This window comes from Schistocerca nitens, chromosome 3, assembly GCF_023898315.1.
Source record: "Schistocerca nitens isolate TAMUIC-IGC-003100 chromosome 3, iqSchNite1.1, whole genome shotgun sequence".
In the NCBI taxonomy this organism is placed as follows: domain Eukaryota; kingdom Metazoa; phylum Arthropoda; class Insecta; order Orthoptera; family Acrididae; genus Schistocerca; species Schistocerca nitens.
Window position 1 is genome coordinate 948,482,724 of NC_064616.1, and position 14,582 is coordinate 948,497,305.

The 14,582-nt window shown below is 36.7% G+C and overlaps 1 protein-coding gene across 4 annotated transcripts in view; it reads right to left on the reverse strand.

Annotated features, from left to right (window-relative positions):
• Window positions 1–14,582, reverse strand: part of LOC126249027 (vinculin) — a 286,160-nt gene that overhangs the window by 98,107 nt on the left and 173,471 nt on the right. For all 4 annotated transcript variants that reach the window (XM_049950637.1, XM_049950636.1, XM_049950634.1 and 1 more), the window contains exons 12-13: window positions 9,162–9,339; window positions 1,442–1,639 (exon numbers count right to left, since the gene is read on the reverse strand). In XM_049950637.1, the coding sequence (XP_049806594.1) occupies window positions 1,442–1,639; window positions 9,162–9,339 (376 nt within the window). The remainder of the gene's footprint in view (window positions 1–1,441; window positions 1,640–9,161; window positions 9,340–14,582) is intronic.

A 14,582-nucleotide genomic window follows, 5' to 3' on the forward strand; every position in this document is an offset into this window, starting at 1 on the left:
TATTTATAATTATGAATTTATGATTTTAGGTAAGTATAGCTGCTAACTGAACTTTATCATCTTTTGTGCGTGTTCTTCAGTGAATTATTTAGAAGCATTTGCCAAAATAATTGAGTATCAATTAGGTATTATACTAGCTATGGAGAAAATTGTAGGAGTGTTTATCAAGAGGCTATACATGTTTGTAAGTAACTGAACTGGTGAGTTGTCAGTAGATACAAAAAAATTGTTCTGCTACACAACACATATAAGCATGGTGTCGTGGAGTTGGCATGTAGCAACTGGCCACAGGGTGATAAAATACATACTGTTACAACATAATTTAGCCATTGACTGTGATCAGTAATTGAATTTGAATGTGCTGAAGATGAGCCATTTTTGAACCTGATGATGTTGATGAGGCAACTGGCATTCCATTTGCACAGGAAAGATGGTGTTATGCAAGTTTATATTATCATACTCATTACAGCAATAAAAAGAGTGTTTTATGAGCATACAGGTTTATTCATAATGTAACCAAAATATGACCACAAGAAAAATACAGCAAAGCAGACAATGGTGGGTATGCTTCATCTATATCTTGTCCATAATTTGCAGGCCAATGGCAGCTACTGGTGTAAAACAGTTTTTATTCATTAGGTATGTATTATAGACTTTTCTTTACATCATCTAGGTTGTTCTTTTTTATTGGAACAGGTCCACTGGAGCCTTTCTCTAACTCAATAATCTTCTAACAAGCACGTCTATTAATGGGACATGACCCCTGTTATACCATATGATTTGTATAGATCTATATATCAGTTATCTCTGGTAAACATTACTGGAAAAAAGCAGACATGACCACTTTTCCTAATCATTAATTCAACTGCAAAACGTTTCTGGACCATAACATTTTTTTCTGTTCAGCTTTTACTATCAAAAACTTACAAAAAAAAAAAATTGTTGTTACCATGGGCCATGCAATCTGCAAGAATAATGGCATAATTGTGAGTTTCTTTCATTTTGTGTACAATATTAGTCGTCATCTTCATGAGTTCTGAGCAGTGACCATATGTTCACTAGCAGCATAAATTCCAACTAGGAAACATCCTATCAATCAATCACGATCATAAAACCTCTGATATTACACACAGGGCATGAAATGATGTCATTTGAACCTTCAGAGGGGACCAGAGACCTTAATATCTAAATAAACTAAAAAACTCACAGTCTGGGTCACATTTTTATTTGTTATTACAAGTTTCAACTTTACAGCTATCATCAGATCTTAAAAAGAGCAGCCACACTCACAGGCTGTATTGTCATGAACTCAATTGACAGATTAGCAAGATGCATAATACCTAAATGCCAGATAAAAGACACAAATCTTGATGCCCATCTTAATAAACTAATGAAATGAAAAGATGTACAAAGTTGACCTAATGGGGCATAAAATACTTACTTCCTTGAACAGCTACAGAAGCACGATTAACACGGTCCACAAACTGAGGGTCTTCTGAGTTATCACTCTCCTGTTTGGCCACCATAAGTACACGGTTTGCAAGTCGTGCGATGCTCGATGTGTTGTCAACCATCTTTTGGCGTTGATTTGTGTGAATTGCATCCTCACAAAGAACTGTGTGTTTCTGTATTTGCTCCTCTGCAATACAGTAAGAATAGTTTTTACCAAGGGGAAGCAACTCTGTCTCACAATTTGACAGATGTGCATTATCTGTACATCACATATCAGTGAGGATTCGGATGAACATTAGTGAGAGTTCACATTGTTTTACTGTGTGTTGCATGCCAAACAAATATAACAGTTCATTTAACAATCTTTACCTCAATAAAGTCTATAAAATGGATAACATTAAGAAATAGTTGTAACTAAGACAAAAGTCAAATACACCCACATTACCTTTATGAACTGGGTGCTTCATAGCACCACAGCAAATGACAGTCAAAAACATCAACAGGGTATTTAGGCTTCACTAAGTACACGAAAGAACCAGACACTGGTGGTTCAGACAATAATCTATTGACAAGAGCAATGGAGTAATTGATATGGACATGCAATAAGTATTAATTCATTGCAGTCTGTAGACCCTTATCAAGAAGGAGAACCCTCAGGGATGTGGAATAAGTTAAAGTACACACCAACAAAAGACAAGCAAATCATGGAAACGTATTTGTATACTGTATTAATTATAAATTATCACTACACTGCTTAATGCTATTCATGCTTATGCAAACTAAATTTAATCAAATTAGGAAAAAAGCTTCTGTTTATCTTCTATTAATGTTCTTGATTACATTGGTATTTTGCGAAGAAAATAGTTACCTACATCATCAAATACTAAGTCCTGTTTACAGCACATTATTACTAGGCACACAGCTTCACAAATGAGACTGCTTCTTGCTATGTGGCTAACAGAACTTTTCAATCCTTGCCTCTAGATATTCAGATGCTTTTTCGAAGAGCAGTTATTGATACTTTTAATTTTCTTTTGAAGTGGCCGGGATTCTGAATGTCTTGCTTCATGTTAGATAGGAGCTCGTTGAATACCTTTGCATCAGGGCAGAGTCTCCACTCTGATCCCTAGACAAGGAGACAAAGTCTCTGTGAAAACTATTTGTACATCCTGTATTGTGATTCTGTAGCTCACATTACAGCTGAACTGATCCTTATCATCAACAACAGAACCATGAAGGAGTGAATTATTGGGAAGAGAGAGTAAGAATTCCAAGATTCTTAAAAAGGCTTCTGCAAGATGTGTGATTGTCTACTTTACACAATACTTTTACTGATCACTTCTGCTGATAACAAGGACTAAAAATTAAAAAAAATAAAAAAAAAAGCTGAGAGATGCTTCTATGGGCAAAACATACTGACCTCAGCTTCTTGATTAGTTTATCTATGCACTGACTCCATTTAACTTGTTATTGAATTGAATCCCGAGGGATTTTATACAGAGTGTATCGTATAGTGTATGGCTATTAATGTCTACTTCTTTTGCTAATAGGTAATTATTGCTTGTCTGAAATCATGTAATATGAGACAAACTGTTAGCTGTGAATTGTAGGCCTATTCAACTACCATCTCAGCTGTCTGGTAAGGTTGAGTTTTGACTTTTGATTAGTATGCTTGTGTCATCAGCAAAAGTCAAAGTTTTTCAGCTGTCATTTAAAGTCACTGGAAGATCATTTATGTAGGCTAAGAACACAAGTGGAGCCATTATCAATCCTTGTAGGATCGCCCCATGTTGTGTTTCCTATTCTGAGGTTATCTCCATATCTGTGACACAATCCTGTCACTGACACCCTTTGCTTTCTGTTATTTTTGTTTCATATTGTTTTTAAGCACAATATGAAATATAGTATAAATAACAACATACTTAATTTACAAACAAACATTAAAATTTTTAATACAATCATGTCGTCTGTTGTCGTCAGGAAATGATCAAAAGTTCTGCTTTCTGTTATGAAGGGAAGACTCCATCCATGCAAAATATATGTCACTAATACCATAACACTATTGAATGCTAGGTACTGTAGAATTTTGTGATTCATACAATCACTCACTTCTGCAAGGTTGTAGCTCCGCCAGAACTTCATTAGTGAGGTCCTGTATTGCTTTTGCCAAAGAGAACCACTTACAAAAGTCAAACTGAGAGGTAATTAACAAGTGCTGCTTAGTTAAATGAGTCAATATTCTATCACAAATGCCTTTTGAAAAAACTATAAGGGATGAAATAGGACTCTAATAAGAGGTAGTTTGTTATCTCTAGATGTCAATACAGCATATTTATGTCTGCCAGAAAATAAGTACACTACAGACTATAACAAACTGCAAGCTGCTGTATAAACAGACAGTAAAAGAAATAAAAACAGCATTATACTTTCATTATTCTAAAGTTTCCTCATACATGCAAAAAACCATGGGAAATGCAGAGATGTAAGTAAGTGGGTTCTCCAAAAATAAATGAACAAAATGCAATGTGTTGCTGAGTCTGTCATGTCTCTCTATATTCTTTAGCAAATGAAACATTACATTTCCTCAAACAGTACAGCTTTCATAATAAATTCCTGGAGTGTCAGTAGCAACTCAGAATATAGCTGAGGTGTTGACTGGCAGACAGGCACATAAAACAATACTGAACTTATAGTTAACTTTTAGAACAATGTCCTTCCTCACTTCATGGCATCCCTACCAATATTTTTTCCACATCTTAGAAATGGTATTCTGCTGCCCGCAAATCTCTCTATGAAATATCCTTGCCTATTCTTATGCTGCACCTACTTCGAAGCCCTTACCATATGAGTAGCATCTATTTTCGGCAAAACTTTAATCAATTTTTCTTACAGAATTCACATCTACTTTTGTTGAAATTTATATCTATATTCTTTGTAAATGATTAGATGCACAAATTTCAACAGTTGTCATGCTACAGAGTGAAGACAAACAGATTATTAGTTCTTTGAAATGGCCTGTTAAAAAATGTGCTGATTGAGAACTTTTTAACAGGAATGTATGGTTTCCCAAATACTTCAACACCTTTTTCTTCCGTAATGGCCAACATTTTCTTCGTTTGGCTGAATTTAAGCTTTCAAAAATGATTGTTCTGTTGAAAAGCACCATTTTCACACCAGTAAAGTGAATTTGTATCCAAATAAGGTGTTTCCGGACATTATTTGTCTTTTCCCACCCAATTTGAAGATCAAAAAAATCTGCAGACCACTAATTTTGACCTTTTGTGGGCATTCATGGACCTATGATACATCCTTCACAACACTACAGGTAGAACTGACAAGTCACTTAGCGTAGTAGTAGATCTGAGCATACAGCAACTCGTATTTAACGTTAGCGGAAGAATTTCAGCGCCATCAAAAAACGTTACACGTTTTGTTTTCGAATCGTTATACCGCAGAGGGCAGGCGCTGTAGGCTATTGTCACAGATGATCGTGAGTGTAAACAGACAAGAAGTTTGACCACCACAGGGGAAGGAGCAGTGCGGGGAAACAAACCTCGCCTCTCTTTTGTTGGGCAGCAGCCTACAGCAGAACTGACACATTGTCGCACAGATCGCCGATCCCTTCTGGTATTGTAATGATCGTAATTGAAATCTTTGGCAGACCACAATTAGTCGCTTCACTTATTTCAAAATAAGAAAAGAAAATGAGCAGCGCACAACACAAAGTATTCAGGGACTGCTACCGTGAAATTGTTTGTTGAAATCAGCAGAGTACTACTAAATTGTCCCCATTAAACTATTTTTTGAGCTTTAGCTAACAAACAAACATACGTGCATCTTTCTTATAAAATGCTAGGACCCATGACTAAGTACTACATTGCATTGCACGATGTGTATCTTAGACTATTCAACTGTCCACAACTGGCATGGCACCAGATCACTGAGCACACTGACACATCATTGTGTTCATACATTTTATTTTGCAAGTAGGTTTCCAAATTTGGCTTCATCAGATGGTGTACAATGCCAGTAACTGCCTACATTTTTTGATGTTGTATTCAGAAAATAAAACTATTTCAAACTATCTTTGATGAATAGGTGATTTGGACACAATTCACTATGAAACAGTGTCTAATAAGTAATTTTGCACTTTCACATTTTGAGGCACAGTTCGCACTTACTTCGCATCTATCGCAAAATACGAATTTTTCCGGTCTCTAGGTATGAGTCATAGCCACGTGAGACATCCATTACAACCATCCAGAAAATCAGTTCCAGTCTTATAACAAACACATCCTTCCTACCTGATTGGAGGCAGGGCCAAGTGTGAAAGCACTCACATCATATAATGACTACTGAGTCTGCTGCAATTTCTGCACAGGCATGTGGGAATGACCAATGATCAGCTGCCCACCAGAATGAATGGCAGCTGCCAAAGTGTGGCCCATAGTAAAGTTGCATGCTATTGCGCACTACATGCTCAACTTCAGTAGCTGCTTCTCAACTTGTGCCATCTGGATATCACCGATTTCCCACAACCAGCTGCTCTGAATTGCACAGATGGAATTGTCCTTACAACATATCCTTCGATATCCCAATCCCTATGGTCTCAGCCTTTGCGAGCCTCTATACCACACCCACCTCCAACCATGTCCACATGCCTCGGCAACCTCCTCCTCTAGCACTTCACTCTTGTTCCATCCATCTAACCCTACTCAGTTTCCTTTGTGCTCTCTGTCAATTCTATTCACCTTCTCTGATCACACGCTTCTTACTTTTTATGTGTAGGTCACACAACTTTACCTACCTGCATTAGGGGAAGCTTGTTCCATTCCTTTTCTGCTTCTTCCTCCCTTTACCTCCCCACCTCTTTCTTCCTCTCATCAGTCCTTGATTCAATCTTCCTACACTACCACTTTCTAGCTCTGATATTGTGGTAACACCGGTCCATGTCATATCAACTGCTGTCGAGCTTGGCTAGCACATCGATGAGTGACCGTCCAGTTCTGCTGAGCACTGTTGGCCAATGGGGTGCATTCAGCCCTTGTGTAATCAGTTGAGGAGCTACTTGACTGGGAAGTAGTGGCTCCATTAATGAAAGCTGACAATAGCTGACAGAGCAGTGTGCAGACCATGTGTCCCTCCAAATTCACATTCAATGACGCCTATTGTCTGAGGATGAAACAGCAGTCAGTCAGTTGGTTGGTACAACTGAGCCTTCAGAGGCTTCATTGAATGGAGTTAGCTGTGAGGAAAGAAAGTGTCCTAAAGCTTAACTGTGAGTTTAATCTTCTTCTACGTGCCTGTTTACCACTCAATGCCACAATTATATGGTGAAAGGTTATCTTCACTTATTCCATTGTTTGGATTCCATCAACAACTTTCCAGTATTGCTTCAGCCAAAAAATGATAATCATGATATATTTCTGGTGTGCTGATAGCATTACTGACTACTTGTCTTTGAAGACTGACGAAATAAAGTACGTTGAAAAGTGATGTATTGTGCAGCACGAGCTGCATGTAATGTGAGTATGAAATAACTAGTTTACAGAAATGGAATTTAATGAATGTTACAAGTAAAGATAATCCCTTACCTTATATGAGGGCAAGGTGAAAAGTTTTTGGCTCGGTAGTGAAAGACTGTGTCATTTAAATACTTAATTTCAAAGTATTTCCCATTTAGTTCACTGTATTTGGACAAACATTCTACTACTTCTTTATCTGAAGTGCGATTTTGGAAGATCAGGAACATATACTATCTATCTCTATCATAACCTCTTAACCACAAATTCATGAGATGTGGAAATATGAGGCACATAGAAGGTATCAAATATGGTGGACAGAGAGGATCTTCCAGAAATTTCTCTCTCTCTGCTTTAAAGTAATCAATCAGTAGACTCAGTGACAGATGAATTTAACTTTTGCTTCTTTGGTGTAGGGCCACTTGCTTCCATCATCATTTTTGAATGTTGTTTAATTTAAGACATGTGGAATCACAGTACAAAATCAGCACACAATATTAGCTGAATAACAGTTCAAACATTACAGAGTAATTTGGTTTTGCATTTGATTTAGATCAGCAAACTAGGAAATGTGGCACCAACTTTGCACAAAACGTCCTCACAATTAACTCTTCCATTATAATGTACAGTACTCTCACTTCTGATATATTATATATTTGAAAATGCAGATCATCCAATATCATATTCTGCTCTCTCTCTCAGTGTATTCAGCTATGGCTGTAAGAAATTCTCAACATGGACGATTTTAAAAAGAAGTAAGATCATATTGGATTCATATGGTCATTTTTCAACTGTAGAAAATGAAGAGCAGACTCCTTACAAAGCTTCACCAACGCTGAATCAATTACCATTGGCAATCAACCACCCAAAAGAAAGAATTTTATGATGACACAGTATTCCACTTTATCAACTTGAACAGAAAACAATACAACTATGATAAGAAGCCATATACACAAAACTATTCCACATATCAAGTTGACACTAGGCTTAATTTACTGCATAGCAAATACCAATACAACAAAAACAAAATTTCATTGATACGAACACTTTTTCTGTGTTGGGCCAAGAACTTTTCACCTTTCCATGGCAGAGGGGAAGCACTGAGCTGTAGATATAAACAAGAAGTTTAAGATTACAGCACAGCTTACAAATTTTGTCAGCTTTAAGAGCAACAGGTCCCTCTTATCTTCTTCTTCTTCTTCTCCTCTCTCTCTCTCTCTCTCTCTCTCTCTCTCTCTCTCTCTCTCTCTCTCTCTCTCACACACACACACACACATACACATTCACATTCTGGTTTTTTATTATTATTATTATTATTACTACTACTACTGTTATTACAAAATCCAACATTTGCAACAATGTAATAGAAATAAAAGTGCCATAAATGTGTGCAAGTTCCCTTTACTTAACAAATTCCAACTTAAATATCAATTTCATGCTCAATGAAGTTGCACTTCTGTGACTTGCTTCAGTTTACAGTAAATGCTGTAAAAGTTGCAAAATGGGGAGAGAAATATATGCTTTTAATTTCAAGCAATAAAGATCTTTTCTATTTAACCAAAGTATAATTAACATAACAGACTATCTTTTCAATACATGTCATTCATATTGGGCTCTTCAAGCATGGAACCGGACATGCCAACAAAATTAAATAATTTGATCATTATAACACAAGGCAGAAGTCCAACAGAGCACTCACAAATCTGTTTCTACTTCTAATCAAACTATTGGGAGTAGTTACTTGCAAACTATAAATTAAGAAATAGTAAACCCCACTTAATTTTTTGTGAAAACTAAAATATAATACGAATCATTATTTTTAATACTATTATGTAGATTACCCATTCAGACAAATGATACACCTCATTCTTGCTCAATTGATGTACAACATGGAAAGCCTTTTCTGAATACATTATATGACCATTATACAGAGTGTGTATGTTTGTTTTCTTTCTAGCTATGAAGATTTCACCACTTGCTTTATAACAATCTCACTGGTCCAGCATTTAATGTTCTTTGATTCCTGCCTCATACCAAATGTGAAAATTGGCAGTTTTATCTCTGCTATTGACAGACTGGGTCTTTGTAATGAAACCAATTCAGTTACAATGTATTGAGGGTGTAACTATGTAACTCCTTCTTCTAGAACAGTTACTATTTTAAAAATAAATTTAGGGTTACACTCACCAGACATCTTGATAAAGTCAGCAGAATCAGTAGCTTCATCACAGAGAGCTCGTACTCGTTGAATGCTATCAGAATATTGGGAAACTAAATTTTCAAAGTGTTCATCAGCAGCTTTGCTCTCTGGATAGCTTTTACGAATACGGCCTGCATTGATCAGCTGAGGAGTCAAGCTTTCCACCTACGAATCAACATGCCACAGTTAATTAAAGTAACAACGATGCAGTAGTTATTCAACTCCGCATTGACTGATGTAATATGATGCATTATTTAGACAAATTTAATTTGCTTCATTTTAATGTGTATGCATTACTCAGAAAACAGACACTTGCATGTCAACAATTTAAATTAGTTCAGTTAACAGACTCTCCACCACTAAATGCATCTATTTTCTGTTAATCACAAGCGATAACAAATATGGCAATGAACCGTATTTACAACACTAATAAATTTAAGTACTATCTCAATGGTGCAAGTAAGATTTGTGTCTGCATTTGTACACTACTTTAATATAGAGAATCATGACAGATGTGCTGAGAAAATCTGATGGCCATCAATACCTTTATTCAAAAAAATTGCAACTGATAGGAATAGTCACAAATCTCCAAGTACTGAAGAGTGTCTCAGAAACAATCTCAGTTTAAAAAAGTCTATACTGCGAACAACAAATCAGTTGTGTTTGGTATGTATTCTAGCAATTAAATATTTAGACCTGTATAACTAAGCTGTCAAAACCACCCTGTGCCTCACTGCTGGAATATTGTGGAGACAGGAAAAAAAAACTTTGCAGCAGTAACAGTAAAGCCATTATCGACTTTCTTTATAGCACTAATGATTGCTATTATACCAAAGCGTCAACCAGATCTGGATAGTAGCAACCAATTCAGGCAAAGAACATTTAATGTATGTAGAGTCAAGTTCAGGCAAATAGTTCATCACACTCTGCACAAAATTATATCAGAGATTTGCTCTAATACAGAAACAACATTAAGGCAGCAACTATTTATATGAAACTTCCTGGCAGATTAAAACTGTGTGCGGGACTGAGACTCGAACTTGGGACCTTTGCCTTTTGCGGGCAAGTGCTCTACGTGTTCGCAGGAGAGCTTCTGTAAAGTTTGGAAAGTAGGAGACGAGGTACTGGCAGAAATAAAAGCTGTGAGGATAGGGTGTGAGTCATGCTTGGGTAGCTCAAATGATAGAGCACTTGCCGCCCATGAAAGGCAAAGGTCCCGAGTTCGAGTCTCGGTCAAGCACACAGTTTTAATCTGCCAGGAAGTTTCATATCAGTGCACACTCCACTGCAGAGTGAAAAATCTCATTTTGGAACTATTTATATAATTAAACACACACACACACACACACACACACACACACACACAAATAGCAACTGTTGCATCACAGCTGCATAGTAACACACACAACATCAAAATCCAATTGAAATTATGGTCCTATGGTAATGCAGCCAGTGATAAAAATTTTAGTTTCCAGACACTTATTAGTGACATGAGAACTAAATAGGACAAAAAAAAAATAAATGCCATAATGGTGATTTATATTTTCAAATATTTCATCATAACAGAAAATTATGTCATGTCGCCACCATTCCAGCCAGTGCAAAGACAAATGATGCAGATTTTAGCAAAAGTGTACCCAGAAAGCAGCTGAAACAATGAAACTCAACCAAGCCCCACTAGGTATTATGAAGTTTTATACTGAGTTCATAAGTAAACAAATCAGCTCCTGAATTTGGCACAGTTCAGCTGCAGAAATAACTGTTCCCACTGATAGAAACTGTGTGTACAGATATCACCTACATACAGTGAAGTATGCAGAACAGATTTACAGAATTATCACCCTGTGCTGTCTCCACAATGCATCTGTAAACTCAAGAGTCTATAAATAACATATAATTCCAATAATGAGTCACTATTTAATATCATTCAGTATTATTATAATTTTAAATAACATTGAATAATTTAATATTATTCAATATTATTTAATTACCCTCAACTGTAACCTATTAATAAACATTATGGATTCCAATAACATAACAAGATCCAGTTCCCATTTGCTACTGAATGTTGTAATCCACGTAAATCAGACATTCAACTGTGTGTAAGATATATTCACTTATGATTTCCATTACCACAATGACAAGAAGAAAGAGCAAACATGATGTCTGGAATAGAATACTGTTAACATTGTAAGCTGCCCCAAGTGGAAGACATGCTTTGCTGGTGCTCCACAAACTTCTGGATTTTCCTTTGTGTGAAACTGTGTGAGCCAGTCAGAATCAATCTGAAATTCTGGATTCTCATATTTTACAGCTTGTGTGGTTTTCTTAGAATCTTTCATGACTGTTTCAAGACTCATGTGTATCGTGATATAGTGTGTATTTTCGAAAATTTGTGAGTGCTGTGCAAAATTTCTATTATATTCTGAATTGTAAAATAAATTTCCGCCATTTAGAAACTTTTGGTAATAGTATACTCATTTGAAAATACCTGTTGCCTAATTTCATTGTGTATTTACATGATAAAAGATATATTTCTGATAATTTTTGGATGTTTAAGAATTTTGTGCGTAACATACTCGGAGCAAATTGCGAGCTACAGCAGTGAATTTTGTAAATTTTGGCAGCAACAGCTTTTCAGAAAATCATTTCCCTCTTATTGTAGAGTAAGTACTTACGTGTTTACTGCAATATTTACACTTTTTTTTTTCTACTCACTGATCTGTTTCTTTTGTGTCAGTGTCTAAGCTATTATGATCACAGTGTGAAATTAGCTTTTACATTTTCACTCTCTGTGTTGCAATATTCTGTTCTGTAATCATTTTTCAGACGTTTCAGATCTTCTTACTTTCTGTCTTGCTAAGCAAAATCTGAAGAGAAATTCTGCCTTATACAAGACACCATCTCACATAATATGGAATCTCCCTCCGGGTGTTCCATTTTAGAAATTAATACTGTTAACATTTTTTGTACATTAGCACTTTCCTCAACATTTTTACATGAGTTTGTTAGTGAGCACAATATGATGATGACGATAGTAAATACATAGAGACTCAGCTACATGGTTATTAGCCCCTCGATCCTCTCTTAGTATCTGAAGATATGAGACATGTTTCTATCTTTCTCTTTGTTTAATAGTAATAAAACCATCATAGGTTATGTACTAGGTACATGAATTCAAATGCAACCCAGTCACTAGTGTAAAGTAATAGTAACGATTTTATTAACTCAAAAATGAAGTTATATACAGTACACATAAGCAAAAATAGTTGCCAAAGCTGTTGGCATATTTATCCCATTGAGACACTAGCCGGTCGATTCCATCCTTGAAGAAGGTAGCAGGCTGCTGTCAGATCCAGGCCTGGACCCTGTCACACACTTCGTCGTCCATTGCGACTTGATGTCTGTGAATAGCTTGTTTTAGTGGTCCATGCTCATTCTGCGGTTTTTCAAGACTAAAGCATTCACTTCCACAACCATTTCCAGTGTGATGACACGATGAGCCTGTCTAGGATGAGCATCGTCTTCCAGTGACTCGCGCCCCCAAAAGAATCGTTTGCGCCATTCCAAAACACTTGAACAACTCAGACTGTACTCACTGTACACAGCCATTGTCCGTCAATCCATTTCACGGCCTCCAACTCCTTCCATAGCCAAAAATCAAATCACTCCTCGTTCTTCCTGCTTACTCGCCTGCATGTTTGGTAGTGGACAATAACTTGTGTGTCCACCTTCTCTTCAGCATTAAACCACACTGCTGTTATGCAACATCAAACGGTGTGCAAGTGTCAGTCTCTCTACCAATAGATAGCATAACTATACCCACAGTTACATGGTGCCACCTTATGTGTAAGGCAAAGGTAGACACACTGACCAGGTTTCATTTGAATGAATCTCATAGTTTACAAATTCAACTGTCAAAGTGCAAAACTAAGATAACTGCATAAAAGTTAAAATGGCAACCTCATATATGTAGTCAGTACTGTAGGTTTAGATATAGAAATAGGGATATTTTGACATCCACGGCACAGTGATATATGAAGAACTGATACTGTGGTGCTTGGGGCTAAATAGACAACAAGACGTTTCACCTCCACCTCATAAACTTACATGTAACAGTGCTGTCTTTAAATCTTGCTGCAATAGCCACATAATTCTAGGAAACATAGCACAAGTTTATACTCGTTTCATAAATCACTAGACACACTGATATGTGGTGTATTAGGTCCATTTGATGTTGCAGGTAATCATACCATCAATGTTTCTCTACACATCCACCACAATGATTCTTCTTGCAGTAGTAGTGACTCATTAGTTATTTTGGTATGTTCAATTCTGAGAGGGCATAAGGCAATACCTTCCCTTCTTGAGCTTCATAGTGAAGTCTGCCAAGACCTCAGTGGTGTGTGTGTGTGTGTGTGTGTGTGTGTGTGTGTGTGTGATGGGCTCTGGATTATTGGAGTGTGTACTATCTTTCAATTTGTCTTCCCACTGCTTTAGGGTGTGGCACTGAATGTGTGACCGTAAACCAGCACTTAGAATAGCTAATTTGAATGTTTTCACCTCCATTGTTCTTTGGCTGGTTTGTAAACCAGCTCATTACACTTAATGCAGATGGGAACTTCGTTTCCACAGGGAAACTGTGGATATTCCGGCTGAGGGCATACAGTTGGTCATGGGTGACAGACCAATGGATGTTCTGTACAGCACTTGTCCATTGTTTACGAAGCACACAAAGAGTTGCTGCATATTATTAAATTATGTCATGGGAAAGTTATCATGTTTTGTAGTGCTCTATGGATGGCCATAAATTCTGCATTCTTTTGGTATATAACACCATTCTTGATTCCAGTTGTGTACGCATTGTATTTACCAGATCACAAGAGAGGTTTTTTCCGAAAATTTATCACTCAAAAAACATACAGTCATCTTATATTTGGAAATTAAATCGCTGCTGTTGAGATCAACATTTTTATGCTGTTTCGTAGTGTATATATGGGCAGTTTTATATTACAGATGAATCTTTGGCTACTGAGGACACACACAGATTTATTTTGAAGAATTTGGAAGAGCAAGGCTCAGCGAACAATACTCACATTCCAATAGCCTCAAGATTCCCTGATACGCCGAACCACTTGATACAGTATCGACATTGCTCAAGCAGTCAGGTGGCTGACTCGCGTGACACTATTGTAAGAGATATGCGAGAAACTGTGAACTAGCCACTACAACCATCTACTGCTTTAATTAAAATTTGACAATTTTATGAAATACAGTAGAAATAGCATTAAATTCTATCACATTACAAACTTTTGTTGTATTTGAACAGGTTTGTAATAAACGTTCTCGTTCACATATGGATACTGTGTACAAACATTAATGCTGTTTTCTAAGTAAAGGCAACATTC